Here is a 27,355-nt window from a genome sequence, read left to right as displayed (position 1 = left end):
CGAAGGAATGGCATAAATTGCGCCAAAATTACACAATTAATTCAAAATGGCCGACTTCCTGTTCGGTTTCGGCCATGGCGCCAAGGGATTTTTCTTTAAGTTGCGACATGATACAGGTGTGTACCGATTTTCAAACCGTATTGTGGGGCTTGAGATACAAAGTTTTCTAGGGGGCGCTGTTGAGCCATTAGGCCACGCCCATTAATGCAAACCATTAAATATCACATTTTTTGCCAGGCCTGGCTTGGTGCAAAATTTGGTGACTTTTGGGGCACGTTTAGGGGGGGAAAAAAGGCCCTCCTTTTGTCAGAAGAAGAAAGAAAGAAAGAAAGAAGAAGAATAACAATTCCTACAGATACAATAGGGCCTTCGCACTGTAAGTGCTTGGGCCCTAATAATAATAATGATAGCTCTGAAAACAGAAAGTGAAAAGATGCTAAAGAAACCGACAAAACCAATTTAAGTTGTCATTTCATCTCATGCATGTGTACATTCTTCTTTGTTTGCTTATTGTGTTTCTATATATGTGTCCATTACCTTTGCTTTGAATAATATCTTGTATGCTTTTATTGAGTTTGCTAGTTTAAGGTCGTTGTGTAATGAGTTCCACAGTTTTACTCCTAAAACTTTGGTTCAAACAGTGACAGATGGTGTGATCTGTCACTTGAATACTTTTGAAAGTAGCTCTGGGCTCTTTGTCCACAATTCATATTATCCGTCTCCTTAATTTGTCATCAATGTTCCTCTTGCGGGCCGTTCCCAGGGAGCTTGACTACAGTCCCGTGGACCCTGAACGTCCTAATTAAATTTGCAAAAGTGCAGCCACAGGAGCATCAGGCGGCTCTCAACTCCCTCCTTTTACTTTCTGTGGTCCTTGTTCAGTCTGGTGAACGCCACGAGACCAGACGGCAGCTTTTAGCTCTTTAAATAGTGAGACTGGCTGATTGAAGGCACCTGATGGACATTACAGGACTCACTTTAGTTTAATGTCTCACACTGGGCAAATTATTTTTAGTGTTTTCTAGAGGTACCCACTAATCTGTCAAACTGATTTCACTGGTCTGTCATAATAAAGACTCTGTTGAACCGCAGTTTAAAAGCAATGATTTCCAGCAGTTGCTTGTCAGTTCATTATTATTTATTTTTTACTGACCATTGTTGGCTTTTCATTCTTTAATGAGGGTTACCAACTGATTTGTCCACGTATATAAATAAATACATTAAACCTTCATTAAAAGTGCATAAATATTCACATATTTGAGATAGTTTTATTTCTAGATATCATTTTTGCTCTTTTTAGAGATATTCTCACATTTTTAAGATGCAAATTGGGAATAATATTAAAAAAGTACTTAAGTTGGTCAAAGGTCAGAAATTGAACTAATTAATGAACAAACCGCCCCCTGTCTGTTATAATGTTTGGTAAATCTGGTATATTTTGAGGGTTATGGAGGGTTAGGCTTGGGTTAAGGATAGTTAGGGTGAGTTAGGGTGAATTAGGGGTGAGTTCATCAACAAGGCCCCGGTCCCCCCTCTCCCCCGTCTACCACGGACTGCCCCCCCATCCCACTCTACGTTACATTAACGTAAATATTCCAATCCTGTAACTTTTGCACAGACTCATATCCGGCACTTTACAAACCTCATTGTACATTTCTCTCTATACTTTTTACCTATCCTAAGTTCCTAAGTCACTTTTGTGCAGACTCACCCGGCACTTTAAAACCTCATTTTGTACATTTCTGGTCTACATTTTATTTTATTGTTTATACATTTTATTTTATCTCTTATATATTTGTTTTTATAATTGTATTGTGTTGCACCAATCACCATAACAAATTCCTCGTGTGAAAACTTGGCAATAAACCCCTTTCTGATTCTGATTTTCTGATTTTCTGATTCGGTTAGAGTGGGTAAGGGGTGAGTTAGGGTGGGTTAAGAGTGGGTTAAGAGTGAGTTAAAGTGAGTTAGGGTGGGTTAAGAGTGGGTTAAGAGTGAGTTAAAGTGAGTTAGGGTGGGTTAAGAGTGGGTTAAGAGTGAGTTAAAGTGAGTTAGGGTGGGTTAAGGGTGAGTTAGGGTGGGTTAAGAGTGGGTTAAGGGTGAGTTAAAGTGAGTTAGGGTGGGTTAAGAGTGAGTTAAAGTGAGTTAGGGTGGGTTAAGGGTGAGTTAGGGTGGGTTAAGAGTGGGTTAAGGGTGAGTTAAAGTGAGTTAGGGTGGGTTAAGAGTGAGTTAAAGTGAGTTAGGGTGGGTTAAGGGTGAGTTAGGGTGGGTTAAGAGTGGGTTAAGGGTGAGTTAAAGTGAGTTAGGGTGGGTTAAGAGTGAGTTAAAGTGAGTTAGGGTGGGTTAAGAGTGAGTTAGAGTGAGTTAGAGTGAGTTAAAGTGAGTTAGGGTGGGTTAAGGGTGAGTTAAAGTAAGTTAGGGTGGGTTAAGGGTGAGTTAAAGTGAGTTAGGGTGAGGTAAAGTGAGTTAAAGGGAGTTAGGGTGGGTTAAGGGTGAGTTAAAGTGAGTTAGGGTGGGTTTAGAGTGAGTTAAAGGGAGTTAGGGTGGGTTAAGGGTGAGTTAAAGTGAGTTAGGGTGGGTTTAGAGTGAGTTAAAGGGAGTTAGGGTGGGTTAAGGGTGAGTTAAAGTGAGTTAGGGTGGGTTAAGGGTGAGTTAGGGTGGGTTAAGAGTGGGTTAAGGGTGAGTTAAAGTGAGTTAGGGTGGGTTAAGGGTGAGTTAGGGTGGGTTAAGAGTGGGTTAAGGGTGAGTTAAAGTGAGTTAGGGTGGGTTAAGAGTGAGTTAAAGTGAGTTAGGGTGGGTTAAGGGTGAGTTAAAGTGAGTTAGGGTGGGTTAAGGGTGAGTTAAAGTGAGTTAGGGTGGGTTTAGAGTGAGTTAAAGGGAGTTAGGGTGGGTTAAGGGTGAGTTAAAGTGAGTTAGGGTGAGGTAAAGTGAGTTAAAGGGAGTTAGGGTGGGTTAAGGGTGAGTTAAAGTGAGTTAGGGTGGGTTTAGAGTGAGTTAAAGGGAGTTAGGGTGGGTTAAGGGTGAGTTAAAGTGAGTTAGGGTGGGTTTAGAGTGAGTTAAAGTTAGTTAGGGTGGGTTTAGAGTGAGTTAAAGTGAGTTAGGGTGGGTTAAGAGTGAGTTAAAGTGAGTTAGAGTGAGTTAAAGGGAGTTAGGGTGGGTTAAGGGTGAGTTAAAGTGAGTTAGGGTGGGTTTAGAGTGAGTTAAAGGGAGTTAGGGTGGGTTAAGGGTGAGTTAAAGTGAGTTAGGGTGGGTTAAGGGTGAGTTAGGGCAAGTTAGGGTGGGTTAAGGGTGAGTTAAAGTGAGTTAGGGTGGGTTTAGAGTGAGTTAAAGTGAGTTAGGGTGGGTTAAGGGTGAGTTAGGGCAAGTTAGGGTGGGTTAAGGGTGAGTTAAAGTGAGTTAGGGTGGGTTTAGAGTGAGTTAAAGTGAGTTAGGGTGGGTTAAGGGTGAGGTAAAGTGAGTTAGGGTGAGTTAGGGGTGAGTTGGGGTGAGTTAAGGGTGAGTTAAGGGTGAGTTAAGGGTTGGGTTAGAGTGAGTTAAGGGTTGGGTTAGGGTGAGTTAAGGGTTGGGTTAGGGGTGAGTTAAGGGTTGGGTTAGGGTAGGTTAGAGTTGGGTTAGGGGTGAGTTGGGGTGAGTTGGGGTGAGTTAAGGGTTTGTTAGGGTAGGTTAGGGTTACCAACCCACCTATTTAATGTGTTCATAGGGTTTCACTACCAACACATTTAATACGATTGAAGAATAAAAGTTTATATGTACATAAACGTCTAGTAACTTTTGATGGCAACACTGTTTATAACTGTCTTTGTGCATCTTTACAGGGCTGACATTGAAGTCGTCCAGAATGATGTGAGTGAGCTCGAGACCCGATTGGACAAGGTAAGACCCAAGCAAACACGCCCACACGCCGCTCTGCTCTGCTTTGTTTCTCTCACAAACGGGCAGAGCTGCACAAAGGTAGCATTTGTTGCTGGACGCGTGCTCATCACGTGGCGACGCAGCGAAGTGAGAGGCGCTTTGAGGGAATATTCCCCGCAAGCGAGCAGGAAGTAGCTGCAGGTGCTGCTTCCCCATCATATTGTCCTGCTTCTGAGAGAAATGCACTTTGTTCTGCTTCAGCCAGATGATTTATGTTCCCTATTGAGCCTTTGGCTTCGCACAGTTTACAGTTTCAGATCTGTTCATCTGACCAGCCCAAGTCACATGCTGATCTCTGTTCCACTGATGATGCTTAACCATGGGTTAAAATCTATGCCACTAAGCTTTTCATGATGTCAAAGGTTTAAAAGAGAATTAAAAACTCTCAAACAAGGCGGCCGTTGCTGCAAAGCACCAGACAGATTGATTGTTTCTGTGTAACGGCAGAGAAAACTGGACTCATTCAAGGCTCGGGTTACTTTTATCAGGTCTGTGTCAGGTATGGAAGTATTATTGTTCCAATATTATTTGTGTGTGCGTATCTCAATCTGTGTGTGTGTGTAATAATATTTGTGTGTATTCACATTTGTCTGTATTCACATTTATGTGTGCTCACGCCAGGCTACAGTAGCAATACAGCCTCCACACCACTAGTCGGCGCGTAGCACTCAGTCAGTACTTTACATGCAGCAGTTCAATCGGGTTTATGATCGCATAAGACATCGTTCAGACTTTTAAACTGCATGCAAACACCTGAACCCCATCTACGTCAGACCTATGTCATAAGACTGACTGCAATATCCGATGTCCCCGTTTACATGGCATTAACAACCCGACTGCGAACGGGTTATCTAGGAGCTGCTGCAACCCGATTACTAAATGTCCAACATAGGTCCGAAGTAGATGGGGTTCAGGTGTTTGCATGCAGTTTAAAAGTCTGAACGATGTCATATACGATCAGAAACCCGATTGAACTGCTGCATGTAAATGTACTGACTGAGTGCTACGCGCCGACTAGTGGGGTGAAGGCTGTATTGATACTGTAGCCTGGCGTGAGCCTGTGAGTCCGAGCTCAGGGCAACGGAAACGTTACATTACGGACAAATCGTTTTACACATAGACATATATACGTAGACGCCCCATCGAGTGGTTTTGCCCGCTTCTGCGATACGTCGCCGCCATATTGGATGTTCAAGACTGCGCTGTAAACTAATACAAGTAAATGGACTTATTTTCATAAAGCGCCTTTCTACAAAGAAATGTAAGTTTTACGTCTCATTTATTCATTCACACACGCACTAATATACTTGGGAAACAGTTAGGCATCAAATATAATATATTTAATTTTCTCAGATGGCAAAAATAAGAACTTTATTGATCCCACATAGGAGTAATTCATGTTATATCAGGTATAGAGAACAAGGCAGTGCCGAAAAACAATATATATCCCCCCTCACAAAAATAAGAAAAATAGAGAAACATATTCTCTCATCAACAAAACAAATTAAAACATTTTCAAATAACAAAACAACATATTTGAACCATTTTTCAGACATTAAAATAACATTTGAACCATTTTTCAGACAATAAAATTACTGAAAAAAAATGAAAAATGGTCCAAATATGTTATTTTGTTACTTGAAAAATAAAAAATATGTTTAAGTAAAATAGGCTTTGTTGATGATAAAATATGTTTCTCTATTTTTCTTATTTTTATGAGGGGGGATATATATTGTTTTTCGGCACTACCTTGTTCTCTATAGCTGATATAACATGAATTACTCCTATGTGGGATCAATAAAGTTCTTATTTTTGCCATCTGAGAAAATTAAATATTTTATATCTGGTGCCTAACTGTTTCCCAAGTATATTAGTGCGTGTGTGAATGAATAAATGAGACGTAAAACGTACATTTCTTTGTAGAAAGGCGCTTTATGGAAATAAGTCCATTTACTTGTATTAGTTTACAGCGCAGTCTTGAACATCCAATATGGCGGCGACGTTGACGTATCGCAGCAGCTCCATGGGGCGGATACGTATATATGTCTATGGTTTTACACACGGATCCATTTACAGATTTACCATGGCAGAAGTGTGTCAAAATCCATGTGTATAAAGACAGCCAATCGAGAGCTCCCGGCTGATTTTTTACGCAAACATAAATGTGAATACAGACACACAAATCCTTTTAAACACACACAAATCTGAATACAGACACACAAATCCTTTTACACACACAAATGTGATTACAGACAAATGTGAATACACACAAATCTTATTACACACACACAGATTGAGATACGCACACACAAATAATATTGGAACAATAATACCCCCATAGTCAGGCCTTACCAACATCAGGGCTGATGCTCCGACTCTGAACCCAAAGAAAAAAAATGTCCAGCTTGCATTTTTCATGGGATGAGATTAAATATGTAGTTTTTCTTGTTGTTCCACTATCCAGCGTGCACGCTGTGAGGCATCCGATCTATTCTGTACACTCATAGAAAGTGTAGTATGTGTTGGTATAGTAAAGTAAAATTGGGATAAAAAGTACACCAAAGCTGTACTGAAGTCACAAACTTGAGAACATTTATGTGATTAAATTAAATGGCACCTCTGCTTGTAGAGAGTCAAGCCAGCAGACTTTAGCCCAGTAACTCCAGTCTGTGGTGCCGTTAAGGTCGCTGCAGAGCTGGACTGTATCCAGAAGGGTGTAAAACTGAAATGTAGATGTAATCTGAAGTTATGAAAATCACGCAGAACCACGTGGGACATTCCTGATGTTGTGATTGTGTAGAAAAGGTGCACACAATGCAGCACAAACAAGCATATTATCTTGGATTTCAGCAGAATTTGGTCTCTTTTCAACCCCATTGAATGCAATTATGTCAGCGTTAAGCAAAACAACCAAATCCTGTTGGTAATTTGTACATTTGCGGGTTTGAAAGATCCTGCTGACTTTCTAACGACACGTCTAAAATATAATTTTGCTCTGTCAAACAACGAATACCATCACAGACTTCTAAACTGGAGCCGAGTGTTTAAAGTAGTAATCTCATTTTAAAACTTTCCCAATGTAAGTTGTGTCATGATCTGTGGCTTTGAGTTTCTGCTTTATACTTGTTTGCACTTCATCTTTCAGCCTTTTGTTGAGGTTGAGTTGTCTGGTTCGGTGTAAGGTTGGGGGATTTTTATCAGTTAATGTTTTTACGTTACTTCCTGTCTTATTTTAGTGCCCGCTGTCGTCCTGCCCTCGCTGGCCTCACCTGTTCCTTGTTTTCTAGTTGGATCTCAGTTTGTGTACAAAGTCTCGTCTCTTCATCTGTCTTTTATTAGCCATCTGTTCCCTCTGCATGTCATTTTCCTGAGGCAACTTGTTCCCAGCTTCGATACTCTCCTGGATTCTTGTTACGCCTGTTTTTTTAAGTAATCTCTCCCTTAGTTCTCTGCAGAGCCTCGAGTTCCTTTTTATTCATTATTTTCATTTAGTTCAGGGGTCGGCAACCCAAAATGTTGAAAGAGCCATATTGGACCGAAGTTGAAATGTCGAGACAAAAGTCGAAATTTCGAGAAAAAAGTCGAAATGTGAAGAAAAAAGTGAAAATGTTGAGAAAAAAGTCGAAATGTCGAGAAAAAAGTCAAAATGTCAAGAAAAAAGTCGAAATGTCGAGATTAAAAAGGAAAGGAAAAAGGAAAAAAAAAGAGAGGAAAAAATAAAAAAAATAAAATAAGAGAAAAAAGGAAAAAAAAAAGAAAAAAAGAAAAAAAAAAGAAAAAAAGGAAAAATACATTTTTTTTGAAAAAGCTCCAGGAGCCACTAGGGCGGCGCTAAAGAGCCGCGTGCGGCTCTAGAGCCGCGGGTTGCCGACCCCTGATTTAGTTGAACTATCAGCCTGCCTCATGTGTTCTGCATCTTTTCCATCATTCATCATTTAAAACACTAGTCAGGACTGTGGTGCATGTGTTCTTCCTGCGAGCGGTGACGTTTTTCCAGTGGATGTTACCACTTAAGTAACTATTGTATCAGTATCTGACCGGGAAATTGTTTGTGGTCATGCAATGACTTGTTGCCTTTTCTAAATACAAAGCAGATATTTACTGAGATGGGGACGTAAGCTGAAGTGGGTACAGGTTTCATGGCCATGCTTTCAAGAAGCAGTTTCAGAAGTTCTAGGGCAGGAACCAAGAGTTGCCCGGCGAGTGAAAAAGAAACTATTTGATGACGATGATGAGAGAGATGAGCTGGCTGAGATGCAGCAGAGCCTGATAGTTGCCAGGATGTTGCGCCTGCGGAGACAAAGAATGAAGACAGACAGCCTCACACGGAGGGAAAAGAGAATAGGAAACAAAGTAAACCTCGCTGTCTGCTGCTGTCGTCACAGGAAAAGTGATTAAAATGTCACAGTTCTCACAGAACTTTCCTTTTCTTGGGTCTTGAATACGTTTCACTTCCTATCCAGAAGGACCTCCTCAGTTGGACCATGGGTGGAAGGTGAAACAACTTCAACAACCAATAAAAGAAACTCTAGTTGCCCTGATTCAAGCCTTCAAGACTACTATGACCTAGACCAGGGGTCGGCAACCCGCGGCTCTAGAGCCGCATGCGGCTCTTTAGCGCCGCCCTAGTGGCTCCTGGAGCTTTTTCAAAAATGTTTAACCTTTTTTTTCCTTTTTTTTTTCTTTTTTCCTTTTTTTTCTTCTTTTTCTTCTCTTTTTTTCTCTTTTTCCTTATTTTTTCTCTTTTTTTCCTTTTTTTCCTTTTTCCCTTTTTTTTCTTCTTTTTTCCCTTTTTTCCTCTTTTTTTTCTTCCTTTTTCCTTTCTTTTTTAATCTCGACATTTTGACTTTTTTCTTGAAATTTTGACTTTTTTCTCAACATTTTGACATTTTTCTCAACATTTTTACTTTTTTTTCGAGATTGTACTTCAACATTAATCTCAACATTTTTACTTTTTTTCTCGAAATTTTGGCTTTTTTCCTCAACATTTCGACTTTTTTCTCGACATTTCAGGTTTTTTCTCAAGATTGTACTTCAACATTAATCTTGACATTTCGACTTTTTTCTCGACATTTCAGGTTTTTTCTCAAGATTGTACTTCAACATTAATTTTGACATTTCGACTTTTTTCTCGAAATTTTGACTTTTTTCTCAACATTTTGACTTTTTTCTCAACATTTTGACTTTTCTCAACATTTCGATTTTTTTTTCGAGATTGTACTTCAACATTAATCTCAACATTTTGACTTTTTTCCTCGACATTTCGACTTTTTTTCTCAACATTTCGACTTTTTTCTCGAAGTTTTGACTTTTTTCTCAACATTTCGACTTTTTTCTCGACATTTAACTAATTCTAACTAACATTCTAACTAATATAGAAACATGCAGCATGTGTTGTCTTCATTCTAAGGCTTGTACAAGACTTTTCATTTTTTGCGGCTCCAGACATTAGTTTTTTGTGTTTTTGGTCCAATATGGCTCTTTCTACATTTTGGTTTGCCGACCCCTGAACTAGATGATGGAAAAACTACAACGACCGTAAAAGTTTCCCAGTGCTCCAGCATGCGTAATACCTGGACCTGGAAACGGGCTACTGTACTTTCGCCACCCTACTGTAGCATGTAAATATTTCTTATATGGATTATTTTATCAATATAAGTGCTTTTTTTTTGTCAAATATAGTTTCATCTCATACGTTCAGGATTCCCTGAGCTCTGACTGCTTTAAACGCTGGGTGCTGGTCCTCAGTTAGCCTCCGATATTCGTCTAATCAGGAGCGAGTGGGTTTTCAGTCGGGGAGGCCTGAGCAGAAACCAGCCACCACAGCTCATTTCAGTCTGTGGTTAAACTGTTAAACTGCATAAAGGTCCTGTGAAAGATAAACACGGATTCAGTTAACTTTGAAATCTTGCAAATTGAAGTCCCAAAGTAAACATAAAGAGGTGTAAATTAACTTTGTAGGCCTGTTGAAGACTTCAGCGTGCAGCTGTTTAGTCCTGAATGATTCAATTCAATTCAATTTTATTTAAAAAGGGACAGTGTATAGTTAAAACATAAATGTTGCCATCTGATGCACTGTACCAGATTATAGCTTTAAGCTAATTTGCATCTGCAGTCCTTAGCAGGTCACAATAAAAAAATACAGTAACAAGTAATACAATAACAAGAGAAATACACAGATATTTAGAAATACACGGATATTTAGAATGATAGACCTCCGATCAAGTACATTTTTTTGCGGGAAAACTAATAAGTGATAAAATAAAGAAAGATATAGAGGTTAAGAAATCTAAAAAGTTGCACAGCGACTGTAATTATGCAACAACAGTTAATGGGTTCAAAAATAGCAGCCACACCTTTACTGATGCCAATCACAGTAATCTATTGTCACACTAGACCAAGGCAGACTATTTTCTTTCTCTGTAAAGTTGCATCGGGTTGCACAAGACATTTAAATATAACAGATTAGAGGTTTTAGTGGATTATGAAGACTGGGTGACCACACAACTATCCAGACGAAGGCTAAATATCAGTGGAAAGGTCTGGGTGGGTGGACGGCGTGTGTGAGCCCTAATGTTTTAGATGATAGATAGATGTACAAATGAAAAGGCCTGGTTAGCTCCACCTAACCTCAAATTTGCTATTTTAAGTTGACTAGATTAATGCTAAAGTATGATTCTAAGTAGTAACCACAATTAATTGTTACTAAATCTGTGCATCCATCCTCGTCTCTGACGTTGGAGCTGAAACGAAGCCAGCCGGTGCTCCGATGAGTCAGCGTTTCTGGCTGCAGCCGGGGCCAGCGGCAAAGCTAAGCCTTATTCTTGGCCAACAACGGAGAGTTAGTGCAATTAACAGCTCAACACGTCATATTCTATTTAGAATAAGATTTATTACGCTCAGTTACGGCTTAATTCACAACTCAGAAGTCAAGTTCACAGGAAGTGATAAGTGCTAAGTTGCTAAAGCGATGACAGCTAGTCTTGATCAAAGACTGGAATGCAGCTGCCACTCAAAAAAAATAAAAGATACTAACTTAAGTATGTATAAACATGTGGGTTTGTATAATTTGACCAGGTGGGATATACAAAGATTGCTTTTCTGTTGGGAGCAGAGCTCTCGGTGTAGACGTGGGGAGGCTGGATAGCTTTACCCAGAGCTGGGTCTGTGGGTTTTTATGCTAGCCTCAAGATCTGAAAGAATTCACTGAATTACACATTTTCAGCCTCAGGCCGTCCAAAACTAAGAGACAAGATAGTGTCATGTCTAGCTGTTTGACGCCTTTTAAACTGAGATAATTTTCAGTGTGTTGACTCCTGAACAGAGGTGTCTTCAGTATTCACATTCATTACTCAGGTAGAAGTATAGATACTAGAGTTTAAAAATACTCCTGTAGAAGTTGAAGTATCAACTCAAGTTTTTTACTCAAGTAAAAGTATAAAAGTACTGGTTTCAAAACTACTTAAAGTATAAAAGTAAAAGTAATGTAAGGGGAAAAAAGCCATTAAGGACAAAAGCCATTAAAAATGAATGCATCTTAGTATAATGCAAATATATTAAAGAACCAAATATGTGTCCTATTGAGCACAGTGGCGTCAATTCAGTCAAAGCTAAGGTATGGCAAGGTTACGAGTCACAGAACTTAACTAGAGTATCAATCAACACCAGCAAATACTCATCACAGAAGTCTACTATGTAGTTTATCTGTGTGGTCAAGAACATTGGAACTTTTTCAAATGCAGTCTCGCTCACTGCAAAAACTCAAAATCTTACCAGGAATATTTGTCTTATTAGGGCCCGAGCACTTACAGTGCGAAGGCCCTATTGTATCTGTAGGAATTTTTCTTTTTCTTTTTCTTTTTCTTCTGACGAAAGGAGGGCCTTTTTGCCCCCCTAAACGTGCCCAAAAAGTCACCAAATTTTGCATGCAAGTCAGGCCTGGCGAAAAATTTGATATTTAATGGTTTGCATTAATGGGCGTGGCAAAATGGCTCAACAGCGCCCCCTGGAAAACTTTGTGCATCAAGCCCCACAATACGGTTTGACGTACATGCACGGAAATCGGTACACACCTGTATCATGGCACAACTAAAAGAAAAGTCTCTTGGCGCCATGGCCGAAACCGAACAGGAAGTCGGCCATTTTGAACATTCTGAATTAATCGCGTAATTTTGGAGCAATATATGCCATTCCTTCGAGAATTAATACGGCCCGAACCGTAACGTGCACCCAGGTGCGTCTCCATCCTGCGACTACGCGCATTACTTTTCTCTTTCAAAAGTGTTACCGTGGCAACACTAGACGCCATAAGGTGCGCCCCCCTTCATCTGATTGGTCCATATTTGATAGTTCCCCAAAAGTCACCAAATTTGGCATGCAAGCCAGGCCTGGTGATAAATTTGATATTTCATGGTTTGTATTAATGGGCGTGGCAAAATGGCTCAACAGCGCCCCCCGGAAAACTTTGTGCCTCAAGCCCCACAATACGGTTTGACGTACATGCACGAAAATCGGTACACACCTGTATCATGGGACAACTTAAAGAAAAGTCTCTTGGCGCCATGGCCGAAACCGAACATGAAGTCGGCCATTTTGAATTAATTGTGTAATTTTGGCACAATTTATGCCATTCCTTCGGCAATTAATACGGCCCGAACCGTAACGTGCACCCAGGTGTGTTATACATCAAAATGTGCGTCTCCATCTTGCGACTACACGCATTACTTTTCTCTTTCAAAAGTGTTACCGTGTCGACGCTAGACGCCAAAAAGCGCGCCCCCCCCTTCATCTGATTGGTCCATATTTGATAGTTCCCCAAAATGCACCAAATTTTGCATGCAAGCCAGGCCTGGTGATAAATTTGATATTTCATGGTTTGCATTAATGGGCGTGGCCTAACGGCTCAACAGCGCCCCCTAGAATACTGTTCTCTGCCATAAATTTTGAATGGTTTGACATAGAGAGTCGTGGGTGGTGTCATGGGACTCGGTATTGAGTCCTTGAGCTTCATTGGCCTTAATTAGCCCCGCCCCTTGTTCTGATTGGTTCTTCCTATTTTCTGCTATAACTTTTGAATCGTTTGACATACAGAGTCGTGGGTGGTGTCATCAGACTCGGTTTTGAGTCCTTGACCATAATTAGTGAAAATTAAACCCGCCCCTTCTTCTGATTGGTTGTCCCTATATTCTGCCATATCTTTTGAATGGTTTGACATAGGAAGTCGTGGGTGGTGTCGTTTCTGATATGCTTATGGGGGATGGTGGCCGTGAGTGCGAGGGCCCGTTCATCGCTGCTTGCAGCTTTAATTTCTCGTTAAAATGTCTCATTTTTTTGTCATTTTTAGTCTCATTACACTTAAAACAAGAGTCATTGCCAGAAAAATAACTTTTTTGACCATTTTCACCTGTTTCAAGTACATTTTCAATGGAAATAAGTAGGAAAATCTGCCAGTGGGACAAGATTTATCTTCTCATTACAAGCAAAAAAAATGTTCTACTTGTTTTAAGTGAAAATCTACTTGAAACAGGTGAAAATTGTTGTTTTTTTGAGTTTTTGAGTCTTGTCTTAAATGTAATGAGATTTTTTTTACTAAAAATTATACATTTTAACTAGAAATAAGACAAATATTCTTGTTAAGATTTTGAGTTTTTGCAGTGTAATAACTAGCGAAATCGATCATGTTGTTCTGATTTGCATTTGTAGTTATTTTATATGTATTAAATAGTAGAATAATCAATACAAATAGACAGAGTAATTCCATAAATGTATTTAAAAAACAACATTTACATTTTCCCTTGAAGCCGAGGTGTGGCGGCTGCCGTACCTTGGCTTACCCAATTGACGCCCCTGGTTAACATGTGTTTCAGAGAGCAGCAGATATGATGACTAGTTGCCTATAAGTATTGTAATGGTGCAAAAAGTCAAACTTCAGAGGCATGTTATCATTTATCCTAACCTTTATTGGAATGTACATCCAAGTTTAGTTGCAGGAATCTGAGGGAACGGATGTAAGAACAAAACTGGACAAGAACATCTGAAACAACCACAACCAAATTCACTCTATCCAGATGGAGCAATTTCACTGGATAGTTTTTATTTAAAGGCCGAAATGAAATAGAGTAACAAGGCTGTTTTTAAAATGTAAGGAGTAAAAAGTACAGATAATTGCGTGAAAATGTAAGGAGTAAAAGTAAAAAGTCGTCTGAAAAATAATGACTCCTGTGAAGTATAGATAACCAAAATTTCTACTTAAGTAAGGTAACAAAGTATTTGTACTTTGTTACTTGACACCTCTGCTCCTGAAATAACATTTTCTTTGCTTCTGTCCCCCCGAGTACATCTTCTTCAGCTCATAAGGCATTCTGTGTTTGTTTCTTCCAGCTTGTGAAGCAATGTCAGGCCATGCTGGAGGCCGGCAAGGCCTACTGTCAAACCAGCAAGAGCTTTGTCACCGGCCTGCGGGAGCTGGGACACTACTGCTCCGGGGACAAGATGATGGAGGTTAGAAAAGCTATTTAAGTTATTTATACACTCGTGCTTGTCCCATGTTATTCCTGCTCGGAAGGCTGAGCCACTGACATGCACTGGAGCTCTGCACACAAAGGAGGAGCCCGGCTTCACTTTGGTGCACTTTTTTTGTAGTTGTGAAATAAAGTTTCATCACGGGACTCGGTGGAAGATGCAATCTTTCATTCTTTCATTCTTTCACTCACATGGAGCCAATTTACTCAAAGGAAATGTTTAAATTTAGAACATTTGTGCATAATTGCATTACATTTTTCAAAAGATGCCTAGATAGTTTTGTGCCGAGGAACACAAAATGTACTCTAGTTATCAAACTGAGATGGCGGGGGAGGAAAAAACGTAAAAATGCTGCCTAGATTTGATTATATGCTGAACCTAATCCGAGATGTCTGGCCTGCAGGATTGCTTGGACAAATTTTCCCAAAAACTGTCCGTCATCTTGGAGGCGCAGGGGGTGAGTCTGCCTGTTCGTCTGTTCCTGCTTTTGCAACTTTTTCCTTTCAAGTCATGACGATTGTCAGCTGCAGTGTGCAGCCAGGCGACACTGATCTGAGCTCACGGCAAGAGATTTGTCTTCTGTTTTCTGTTAGGAGGTGATTGAGACCACGCAGAAATCTGTTAAGACGAAGCTGCAAACCTTCGTGAAGGAGTGAGTTTGTTTAATTTAATTCTCTCGGATTTGTGGCCTCTTTCCCAACGTCGTCAGTCTAATCCATTCACTTATCCAACATCTTCCCATTGAGTCATTCCCCTGTCTGCAAATGGTCCGAATTATCTGACACATCCCCCCTAGTACTTTGTCTCATAGTCTGCTCTTTTCAGTGGAAATCATTTATAAGATAAGGTTTTTACACTCGTTAAACATGGCACAGTTTTAATGACTCATTTTGCTCCACACAGCCTCTGCAGTTATTCTTGTGTAGAGGTCGTTATAGTAGACGCCACACTGGTATCTATAAAAAGATACAGTCACAATAAAAAGTAAAAAAAAATAATTATACAGTTTAGGAAAAGAAAGATGTTAAAATCTCAAGGTGAATAATCTAGCACAGGGGTCGGCAACCCGCGGCTCCGGAGCCGCATGTGGCTCTTTAGCGCCGCCCTAGTGGCTCCCTGGAACTTTTTCAAAAATGTTTGACCATTTTTTTTCCTTTTTTTCTTCTTTTTTTCTTTCTTTTTTCTTCTTTTTTCTCTTTTTTTCTTCTTTTTTTCTTCCTTTTTCCCTTTTTTCTCTTTTTTTCTTCCTTTTTTTCTTCTTTTTTTCTTCCTTTTCCTTTTTTTCTCTTTTTTTCTTCCTTTTTCCTTTCCTTTTTAATCTCGACATTTTGACCTTTTTCTCGAAATTTTGACTTTTTTCTCGACATTTTGACTTTTTTCTCAACATTTCGACTTTTTTCACAAAACTTTGACTATTTCCTCAACATTTCGCCTTTTTTCAAAATTTTCACTTTTTTCTCGACATTTCGACTTTTTTCTCGACATTTTGACTTTTTTCTCAACATTTCGACTTTTTTCACAAAACTTTGACTATTTTCTCGACATTTCGCCTTTTTTCAAAATTTTGACTTTTTTCTCGACATTTCGACTTTTTTCTCGACATTTTGACTTTTTTCTCAACATTTCGACTTTTTTCACGAAACTTTGACTATTTCCTCGACATTTCGCCTTTTTTCAAAATTTTGACTTTTTTCTCGACATTTCGACTTTTTTCTCGACATTTTGACTTTTTTCTCAACATTTCGACTTTTTTCACGAAACTTTGACTATTTCCTCGACATTTCGCCTTTTTTCAAAATTTTGACTTTTTTCTCGACATTTCGACTTTTTTCTCGACATTTTGACTTTTTTCTCAACATTTCGACTTTTTTCACGAAACTTTGACTATTTCCTCGACATTTCGCCTTTTTTCAAAATGTTGACTTTTTTCTCGACATTTCGACTTTTTTCTCGACATTTTGACTTTTTTCTCAACATTTCGACTTTTTTCACGAAACTTTGACTATTTCCTCGACATTTCGCCTTTTTTCAAAATGTTGACTTTTTTCTCGACATTTCGACTTTTTTCTCAACATTTCGACTTTCTCAAGATTGTACTTCAACATTAATCGTGACATTTCGACTTTTTTCTCGACATTTCGACTACTTTCTCGAAGTGCGTAATGAAAAAAAAAATCTTCCCACAGTTATAACTAATATAGATACATGCAGCATGTGTTGTGTTGCCTTCATTCTAAGGCTGATACAAGACTTCATTTTTTGCGGCTCCAGACATTTGTGTTTTGTGTTTTTGGTCCAATATGGCTCTTTCAACATGTAGGGTTGCCGACCCTGATCTAGCATATTGAACCGATCTGTCAAGAACTGCCTGCTTTACGATGTCAGCATAGATATTAAAGGGATTTCTGCTAAGCTGACGATTCCTATTTTTACTTCCCTCTATGTTTAATTTGATTGATGAAGAGATGCCGAGAAGTAGAGTTGAACAAGGACAAAGTCTAAACCCTTTTTTTCCCCGAACTGTCATGGAGAATGAGATCACTGGGACACATAATGGGGCTGGAGCGCTGACGGAGACAAACTAGGACTACTGGAAATAAAGTATTATGTGTTTCACCAGAATGTGGCTCCAGGAATGTACTTTGGAGATCAAGTATACCCAGCTTTTATATGGGCGGACAGCAAGCAGAGCAGCGCGACTCAAAGCAGGAGGGATTGCAGCCTAAGGAGCTGTCCTTATGCATCCTCATGCTTTTCCTCTTGAATAACAAGCAATAGTCTGGTTCCTTTAGGCTCCACTTTGATTTCCAGGGGGGCAGTACCAGCTGATGCAGAAGAAAGTGTCTCCAACAACCAGACTAGTCAACAACAGACATCTAAAATGGTTTGCATATGAGCAAGAACCCTGGTGAATGACTTGGTTTTGCAGTAAAATGTTGCTGATACAATGTGTTTTTAGCAACTCTGCTTCCAACAGCTCTGAATAGAAGCTCCAGGGCCTCCTGCATGAGTCGTTGCATAAATGCACAGCAGCAGCCCGTTGAGCGATAGCGCTAAAACGTCAGATTTTCAGATTATGAAGCTCAAGAATGAGATCAAGTCATATTTAGGCAGAAACAACTTTTCATTAACTGTATTTGGCCTTCAATCAATTTTTGGCATGGTGAAAATGCCTATTTTGTGTTGTAAAAGAGTTAAAAGCAATCCTGTGAGCTCTAGTGTTTATATTATGAAGCTCAAGAATGAGATCAAATCATATTTAGGTAGAAACAACCTTTCATTAACTGTATTTGGCCTTCAATCAATTTTTAACAGGTAAAAAGACCCATTTTCAGGGGAGAACTCAGATTCTGGCAGGCAATCACTTTTTGGCACGACACTGGCGTTCACTCGCTGGCATGGGCTGTAAGACAAGGAGGGATGTCCGACCGATGGGGATTTATGGAGATAAAACAAGCCACAGTTATGATACAAATGTAAATGTAGAGTTCTATGTTCAATAAGAATAAAAATTAGATTGTTTTCACATTCGTCTTGGGTTTTGGTAATTCTAAAATTACAGACAATATCAACAACAGACATATGAGAATAATAATAGTGATCATAAAATTGTGTAATTGGCAATGAGAAAGCTTTATAAAATAATAATACAATTGAATAGAATTACAGCACTAGAGGAAAGAATGCAATGCAAAGAAAATGTAATGAACATTTCCAGTATTTTTCGTAAGAACTGTAAAATTGTGCAGGGCTGATCTGCAAAACATTCAGTTATTCACAGGTTATAAAGTTTTGTTTTTTTTATTTTGTCAGTAAGTATGTTGGACTACTAATTTATGACGAAGTCCCTCTAAAAAACGTGACAGGAAAAAGGTGCAGTAGAACAAAACCAGAGCGCATTATCAAATGCACGTGACGGGGACAGGAGTTTTCCGGCAGTACGCGCCGGTGCTCATGGGAAATGTAGTGTTCTTTCTGGTAAAGCACTACCGCTTTTGTCCAAAGGAGCCGCCAAACTCAACAAAAGCTGAAAGTTACATAGTGCTGCTGTAAGGCTACAACAGGGGTACATGATCCGTTTCATGTGAGAGAGATATCTCCCAAAGGGAAATGGTATTGATGACCAGATTACGTCTTGTGCAGATAGATGGAAATAGAAACCCAGCCAACATTTCAGTTCAATTCAGTTCAATTCCATCCTTTTTTTCCTTCGTGACTCTCAGAGATGTCCGTCGCTTCAAGGACGTGCGAAAAGAGTTTGAGCGCGGCAGTGAAACCCTGGAGGGGGCGCTGTCCAGGAACGCTCAGGCTCCGCGAGGGAAGCAACACGAAGTGGAGGAGGCGAGTAACGCGCTGATCAATGCACGTAAGGGCTTTCGGTCCGAAGCCTTGGACTACGTTCTGGAGGTAAAAAAAAAAAAACACCAAACACTCAACATAGTAAAAACAAACAAAAAAGTTTTCTGTGGGATTTTTGGCGATTGTTCTGCACACGTGCAGACAATCAAGCTTGGTCGGAATACATAGAATCATACAGGTACCAGCAACGACCCAGGTGAAATACAAAACCACACATCTGATCGTTGATGTGTTTTGAACATTGTTGGGACTAACGCGTTATTTAGTAACGCGTTACAATAACGCAAAGTAACGTAAATTCAAACGTAAATAAGTAAACGTAAATTCAGTAACTCAGTTACCGTTACCAAACGGTGCGTTACTCCGTTATTTCTGGCTACAGTGAAGCCTTTTTTCCCCACACGCGGAGACCGGAGGAAACTTAGTGGGGATGTGTGTGTGCTTTCAAAAACATGACGGTCATGAGCCAAGAGAAGGCGAGTTTCGCAACGTGGAGATATTATCATTACAGTAATCCCTCGTTTTTTGCAGCGGTTACGTTCCAAAAAGAACCTGTGGTAAGTGAAATTCTTTTTACAATTAAAAAGGCTTCAAATTGCGGAGATCAGCACCACCTCGCACGTATTCCCCTGCTCTTCTGAGCCGCTGCATCCTGACCCTGTAGCGTCTTTTTCTCCTAAAGCCGCGGTGCAGAGTGTGTTTTTCGAGAGAAGAAAATAGTTATGGGTCGTTTTGTCGCTGTTTTTTCTTCTGGGCAAAAAGATTCTTAGGCCCCGTTTACACGGAGCAAAAACGGAGCCGTTTTCATGCGTTTTGGCCGTTCGTTTACACGAAAACGAAGCTCAAAGTCACCAAAAACGATCATTTCTGAAAACTCCGGCCAAAGTGGAGATTTGCAAAAACTCTGTTTTCACGTTTGCTTGTAAACGGAGGGAAACAGAGATTTAGGCTTCAGAACGTCACATTATGCAACAGAAACGTCACCAGCGTCATGTGTGCGACCTGTGTTTACAATTTGTTTGGCCACCGTCAATATTTTCTTGTATTTTACCTGTTTTATATTCTAAAGTCACACTTCTCTGTCACTCCAAACCAAAGACTCTCGTTCCGTCTTGGAAGTAAAGCATGAATTATGGTCCCGCGTTAAATCGACGCAGAGACTACGGCGTAGGGTACGCGGCGGGAAGAGGGGGAAATATCCGTTTTTGTAAATACCCGGCTATGTGTAAACGGGGCCTTAGACTGTAATGACCGATTCATCAAAGGCTCCCGTTCTTGAGCTGCTGCTGAAACTCATTGGTCGTTCTCAGCTTGTTGCTAAGCAACCAACGTTATTGATACAGGAAGTGAAGAAGCGGGGAGACTGTTTAGCCAATCAGAATGCAGAACACAATGCACAATGTAAATCCATACAGTACCTGCTGAAATGAAAGATAGAGGGGCATTAATGGGAGCATTTAAAAACATGTTTTTATTTAAAGTAACTCAATAGTTACTTTTCATAGTAACACATTACTTTTTGGTCTAAATAACTGAGTTACTTTTTTAATGAAGTAACTAGTAACGGTAACTAGTTACTATTTTTCGGTAACTAGCACAACACTGGTTTTGAATGACAACAGCTTTTTCACTGGGTTTTTCCCCAGTCATGCAGTCGTCACTCCCAGCTAACTAACTAGTGAGGTTATTTTCTTCCTGGAATTGCACGTAACCATGCCTTTCTGTTGTTCCAGATTAATGTCATTGAGGCCAAGAAGAAGACAGATATTGTGATGGCTGTGAGTTTCTACCAAGTGTTCTCCTGGGGCTGTTTTCCTCATGTATTTGTCCTGGCTGAATGTTTCCTAAATGCTGTTTCCCGCTGGCCGCCAGGTGCTGTCGTTGATGGAGGCCCAGGCCCAGTTCTTCCAGCAAGGCCATCAGTCTCTGTCAGAGCTCAATGAATATCGACAGAAACTGAACGAAGAGGTAAAAATGTCCTTTGACTCAATTTGACATTTATATCATGTTACTGTTGTTAGAGATCAACAAGATATGTCACATACGTTCAGAGGTGGGTAGAGGAGCCAAAAATTGTACTCGAGTAAAAGTACTGTTACTTCAGAATAATATGACTCAAGTAGAAGTAAAAAGTAGTCATCCAAATAATTACTTGAGTAAAAGTAAAAAAGTACTTGGTGAAAACAACCATTCAAACAGACAGAAGTACAAAATAATCATCTTCAGGCAAATTAAATCAATAAAATAATAAAATAAATTAAAATTAATAAAAAATAGCTTAAATTAAAATAATGTTAAAGTAAATTCAAGTACTTTAATAAATAATAAAATAATAACAGAATAAAAAAGTAAATTAAGCACAAGTAGCACAAAATTTCAAGCCTTTGTACTTTTCTTTTTTAACCAGCAGAACTAGAACAAACATGAACTCATAGAAACTCTGTGTGTGTTTGAGTCTGTGTAAATGTGACAAAACATGCAAAAACAAACATTTTTTCCCAAAGAATCACCCAGTGATGTCATGAGATTGACGCGTACGCGGATAAAAGGGATAAAAGAAAAGTAACAGCTCAACGTAGCCTAATGTAGCGGAGTAAGAGGAACAGTTTCTTCTTCACAAATCTACTCAAGTAAAAGTAAAAAGTATAGTGATTCAAAACTACTCCTAAAAGTAAACTTACTCTAGTAAATGTAATGGAGTAATTGTAACTCGTTACTACCCACCTCTGCATACGTTGAGATGTCATTGATATAACGACGAAGAGCAAACTCTTTTTGACAAAAAGTTGTTTTTCTTGTTTCTTGCTGGAGCTTAAAATAATAAGAATTATAATATTGGTCAAAAATGAGCAGCTAGCTAGAAAGTAATAAGCTTAGTAAAATTAACTTAGTAGATGAATAATTAAATGTTTGTTTTCAGTCTTAAAAGTGGTCATTCTGCATATTTTGATTGGTATGATGAATTATGAAAGAGACGGTAAATATTACTGGACAGACGATCTGTGACATCACCCATGAGTTTTCTGAAGAACAGTTTTGAAACCTCTTTTTCCTCGTGCTGCTTGGCACCATGTTGCAAAGGGGAGGAACATACAGGCCTAGGAAGCTGCAGGCGAATGTTTACAGTGGAGTGATTTGTTTTTTTTTTTTATAACTTTATAAGATTTTTCAATATTTTTTAAGACAAACAACCCCACACATATCCCACCCACCCTGGTTCCCACATACAAAGAAGATTATAGCAATAAAACATAATATGTAAAAAAGGAAGAAAAAATAAATACATATAAAATAAAATACATAAATAAAATAATATTAGTAATAATACCAACAATAATGATGTTAAAATAAATAAATAGATGAATAACACATGGACGGTTAAGGGTTACACGTTAGTCCAAACATTTGTCAGTTAGTACAATTGAGGGTTTCCACACATCCCAGTAACACTGTAAACATGACAAAAATAATACTAATCTATATCATCGAAAGACAGCGTACGGATGAATTCTAAGAAAGGGGACCAGGCCTTTATACATTTTTGGCGAGATTTGAATCTGTTGTATCCAAGCTTTTCTAAAGGTATAAAAGATATCACATCTTTGACCCATTCTGTGAATGTTGGGGGTTTGTCAGATTTCCAATTGTGGAGGATAAGTCTCCGGGCTATGAGAGAAGAAAATGCAATAAAATTGGCTTGAGGAGAGAGAGGTAACTGGTGCATCATCCGTGGGAACTCCAAATATAGCAGTCATAGGGTTGGGTTCAATAATTATATGACAAATGGTCGAGAAGGCATCTAAAATATTCTTCCAAAATGTCGCCAGAGACGTGCAACCCCAAAACATATGGGCTCCAGGTGACATCTTATACAAGTAGGGTCTGGGTTTTTTACACACTTCACTAAGCTTCATAGCCTCATGATGACTGATGAGGGTGTGATGATGGCCTGCCGTTGGCTGAGCTGACTGCCAGTTAAAAGTTTATGCCCCATATAATAAATAAATGTGCTGCTTTTATATAAATTCATGTAGCATGGGAAAAAGAAACATCCACCTAATGCTAAATGTGAAATCTAACTATGGAGAGCAAGACTGTCTTTTGAGCCGGGCTGTCAAAATGTTTATTTCTGCTGAAAATTTGGACATTTTAACATGTGAGTGATCAGAGATCGACTTGCTTTTACAACCAGCCCCCAGTGGTCAGTGAAGAAACTTCAGTTCTATTTCGTCCCTACTGACCACCAGGCGGTGCTGTAAGCACTGGATATCTCCCCTCGCGCATGCGCATGTCGAGTACAATACCAACAATGTCACGTCACCCGTGACCCCTGCATGACCCCCGGAAGGGTATATCTTCCGGCGTCATCATGGGATCGACTCCTTATTCTTCTCGCGTCGCGCTGAAGTACAGGACGGAAATAGAAGGCTGGTTGAAAGCTTCTTCCTTTCCTCCCTAAACCGCGGCCCCCGTGCAGCTTCGTGCCGTAAGGTAGGAGTAACGATCTCTGTCGTCCTCCAAGAGGCTGTGGCCGCGCGGTATTTATTGGTGTTCGTTGCGGCGGCGGCGGCGTCTCCCCGCCCCGCCCCCCTGGCCAGCTGACAGAAGGTAAGCTGTTGGCTGCGCCCGACACCTGAATATTCTGTGCAGTTATTTTTTCTGCTGAAAAAAAAAAAAAAGAAAAAAGAAGACAGAAAGGGATTATTTTTTTCTTAAAAAAAAAAAAAAAAAAACACCTTTTTTTTGTCCTTCTTACAGCCGTGGTGAAGGCCACGCCCTCTCCCACCGGCACATTTGTGGTGACGGCAGCGTTTTGCTCCCTCTCCCACTTTATTAATGTGACAACATTATTTTTTTCCTTGCAATTATTTTTTCTTAAAAAAAAAAAAAAAAAAAGGGAAAAGAAAGAGGAGAGGATTGTTCTCTTCCTTTTTGAGTAAAGGCGCCTTTTTTGCCTTTTCTCATAGCCGTGGTGACGGCAGCGTGGCCCTCCCCTCTCCCACCTGCATATCGGTGGTGACGGCAGCGTGCTCGCTGTGGTGACGGCAGCGTTTCCGCTCCCCTCTCCCACTGACACACCCGTATTGACGGCAGCGTGGCCCTCCCCTCTCCCACCTGCATATCGGTGGTGACGGCAGCGTGCTCGCTGTGGTGACGGCAGCGTTTCCGCTCCCCTCTCCCACTGACTCATCTGTGCTGACGGTAGCGTGGCCCTCCCCTCTCCCGCCTGCATATTGGTGGTGACGGCAGCGTGCTCGCTGTGGTGACGGCAGCGTTTCCGCTCCCCTCTCCCACTGACACCTACGTGGTGACGCAGCGTGTCCGCTCCTCTCTCCTGCCGGCACATCCGTGGCGACGGCAGCGTGTCTGCTCCCTCTCCCACCGGTCGCTGTGATGGAGCGTTCATGCTCAGGGTGCATGGCTGCCCTGGATCCTGCGGTTGACCAGGACCTCTGCGTGTCATGCCTGGGCCCTGAGCAGCCGGGGCCGTCGGCCAGCCTCCCCTCATCCCAGCCGCAGTCTTCTCTGAAGCGATCGGCAAAGAGAATGGTGGGGGCCCCCAAACGACGGCGGATGACGAGCCAGCTCTCCTCGAAGGTAGATCGCTTGGCTGCCGACATCGAGCAGATGAAGGCGCTCCTCCTCAATCTGCAACCTGGTACTGGCCAGGTGGAACCTGCCATGCCAGAGTTTGCTCTGGGGTCGCCACCGCCGCTGCCAGAGGACGCCATCTCCATTGCAGCCTCGGCGAGCCACTTCAACGTGTCTTCAGGGGACCCGGCCTCACAGCGCTCGGGGTTCTCCTCGCACTCATCTGCCCAGAGCTCTCGGGAGGGGACGGTTTGTTCCTCCGTGCAGAGCATTATCCGCACTGCCCTGGCACACTTGCAGCTGGATGCACCGCGTGCGGGGGTGGCCTCTAGCGCCTTCCACAGGCGCAATCCTTCTCCGGTGGAATTCACCATTCCGCCTTCGTCGGATTTTTTGAGGGAGCTGCACTCATGCTGGAGAGATGTCACAGCCCTCTCCAGGCTAACAGCTGATGACCGTGCTCTGACGGCGATGCAGGACGCTGCAGTGGCTGGTCTCCACCACATGCCCCCCATCGAGCCCTCCATTGCAGCACTGATAGTGGCTCCTGATGAGGCTCTGAAGCCAGATCCCAAGTGCCCCTCTACCCAGTGTAGGGTTACTGATGGGCATATTTGTAAGGCTTATGAAACAGCGGCGCGCATCGGCCGGCTGGGGAACACCCTTTCTCATCTGCTACTGGCTCTCTCCACCTCCCTGCAGGATGCACAGGTGGATGATTCCACACGGGACTTGTGTGATGTGTCCCTACAGGCTTTTGCCTCCCAGACGAGGGAACTGGGGCGGCTGATGTCCACTCTGGTGCACACGCGCCGTCATGTCTGGCTGGCGCAGTCACCCCTGACGGAAACTGCTCGTAGGGTTCTTCGTCAGGCACCGGCAGAACCGGGGGAGCTGTTTGGGGCAACTGCCCTGGAAGCTCTGGACCGCACCGCCCTGGCCGATGAGACCAGGCAGCGACTGGTGCACCTTCACAGGAGGGCGCCCGCTTCCAGTACACCGAGGGGCCCTTCGTCCGCCCCTGGACGTCGCCCCCAGCCTCCTGCCCGCAGGAGCCAGCGCAGCTCCCAACGGCCCGTTGGACAGCCTGCCGGGGGGTTTCGCCCCCCTGTGCGCGGACCGCCCCAGCAGCGTTGGGGTGTTGGCCTCGACCATCGCCCCCCCGGCACGTCCAGAGGCCGGGGGAGACGGCGCTAGGGCCACGGGGCCGGTCGTCGGCTGCTTTTCCCGGCAGCAGCTCAGTCACTGGGCTGCCTGCTCGTCGGACCCCTGGGTAATTTCCACCTTAACCCACGGGTACGTACTGCAGTTCCGACACCGGCCCCCTACCTCCGGCCGGGTCATGATGACCGTCATCAGAGACCCGGCGAACATTCTGGCTCTGACTCAGGAGTTGTCCGTCCTGCTGGCCAAGGGCGCCATTGTGCCGGTAGACCCCCTGCTGCAGCCCCGGGGGTTCTACTCAACCTACTTTCTCGTCAGCAAGAAAGACGGCGGCCTTCGTCCCATCTTGGACCTGAGAGGCCTCAACGGGTACATGAAGGCCCTGCCCTTCCGGATGCTGACCACAGCAGATGTTCTGCGTGCGGTCGGTCAGGGGGAGTGGTTTACGACGGTAGATCTACAGGACGCTTACTTTCACGTGCCGATTGCGGCACGGCACCAGCGGTTCCTGAGGTTCGCCTATCAGGACCGCCATTACCAGTTCAGGGTGCTCCCGTTCGGGCTCTCCCTGTCCCCAAGAGTTTTCACCAGGTGCGTGGCGGCAGCCCTCGCTCCCCTGCAGGCACAGGGTATGAAGGTTCTGCCGTACCTGGACGACTGGCTGATATGCGCGCCGTCCCGAGAACAAGTGGTGGCAGACACGGCCCTCCTTTTGTCGCATGTGGCCAAACTAGGGCTCACAGTGAACAGAGGGAAGAGCTGTCTGGCTCCCTCCCAGCGAGTCGCCTACTTAGGATTGGTACTCGACTCGGTGACCATGAGGGCCTGTCTCTCACCGCGGCGTGTGAGCGACATCCTGCGGCTCCTCCCCCGATTCAGGAGGGGCAGACGGCTGCCTTACCTCCAGTTCCTGCAGCTTTTGGGCGTATTGACGGCCGCCTCGGCTGTTGTTCCTTTGGGCCTGCTGACGCTACGCCCCCTGCAGATGTGGCTGAACAGCCTTCGCCTGGATGCCGAAAGGCACAGGCACAGGCTGGTCAGGGTGTCGCGGGTGTGTGTCCATGCCCTGGCACCCTGGAAAGACGGGGCATTCCTGCTGGGGGGTGTGCCCTTGGGCACTATCCCCTCCTTCCGGGAGACTGTCACCGCAGATGCCTCCCTCTCGGGGTGGGGTGCTGTTTGGCGCAGCAGGCCTGCCCAAGGGCAGTGGTCTGCGCGGGACCGCACACACCACATCAATGTGCTGGAGCTCCGTGCTGTACACCGAGCACTCAAGCACTTTTTACCTCACCTATGGGGGAGGCACGTACTGGTCCGGTCGGACAATGTGTCCACTGTCTCCCAGATCAACCACCAGGGGGGCACCGGGTCTGCACAGCTGCTGCAGGTGTCCCGGGGCCTTCTGACGTGGGCCGCTCCTCGCCTCCTCAGCCTGCGGGCGATATACCTGCCAGGGGTCAGGAATCAGGTGGCAGACTTCCTGTCCCGACACAAGCCTCCCCCAGGAGAGTGGCGGCTTCATCCGGAGGTAGTGGGGATGATTTGGGTCCTCTTCGGCAGAGCGGTGGTGGACCTCTTCGCCTCGGGCGTCTCGGCTCACTGCCCCCTCTGGTTCTCCTGGACAGAGGAGACCAGTCCTCTGGGTCAGGATGCCATAGGGCACGAGTGGCCCGACGGGCTCCTGTACGCGTTCCCCCCACTACCTTTAATCCTGCCGACGTTGCAGAGGGTCCTCCAGAGAGGTCACAGGCTCCTCTTGGTGGCCCCCTTCTGGCCGGGGAGACCGTGGTTCCCACTGCTGCGGAGG

General features: G+C 42.8%; 1 protein-coding gene across 1 annotated transcript in view; it reads left to right on the top strand.

Moving 5' to 3' along the window:
- acap1 (ArfGAP with coiled-coil, ankyrin repeat and PH domains 1) overlaps positions 1 to 27,355 on the top strand; it is a 54,613-nt gene that overhangs the window by 7,482 nt on the left and 19,776 nt on the right. The window contains exons 2-8 of the mRNA XM_061709539.1: positions 3,816 to 3,873; positions 14,293 to 14,412; positions 14,837 to 14,890; positions 15,027 to 15,085; positions 18,657 to 18,840; positions 20,526 to 20,570; positions 20,665 to 20,760. Coding sequence (XP_061565523.1) covers positions 3,816 to 3,873; positions 14,293 to 14,412; positions 14,837 to 14,890; positions 15,027 to 15,085; positions 18,657 to 18,840; positions 20,526 to 20,570; positions 20,665 to 20,760 — 616 coding nt within the window. The remainder of the gene's footprint in view (positions 1 to 3,815; positions 3,874 to 14,292; positions 14,413 to 14,836; positions 14,891 to 15,026; positions 15,086 to 18,656; positions 18,841 to 20,525; positions 20,571 to 20,664; positions 20,761 to 27,355) is intronic.

This window comes from Cololabis saira, chromosome 20 (assembly GCF_033807715.1).
Source record: "Cololabis saira isolate AMF1-May2022 chromosome 20, fColSai1.1, whole genome shotgun sequence".
Taxonomy (NCBI): Eukaryota; Metazoa; Chordata; class Actinopteri; order Beloniformes; family Belonidae; genus Cololabis; species Cololabis saira.
The sequence above is the reverse complement of the archived record's forward strand: the minus strand, read 5'-3'. Positions and strand labels throughout refer to the sequence as shown.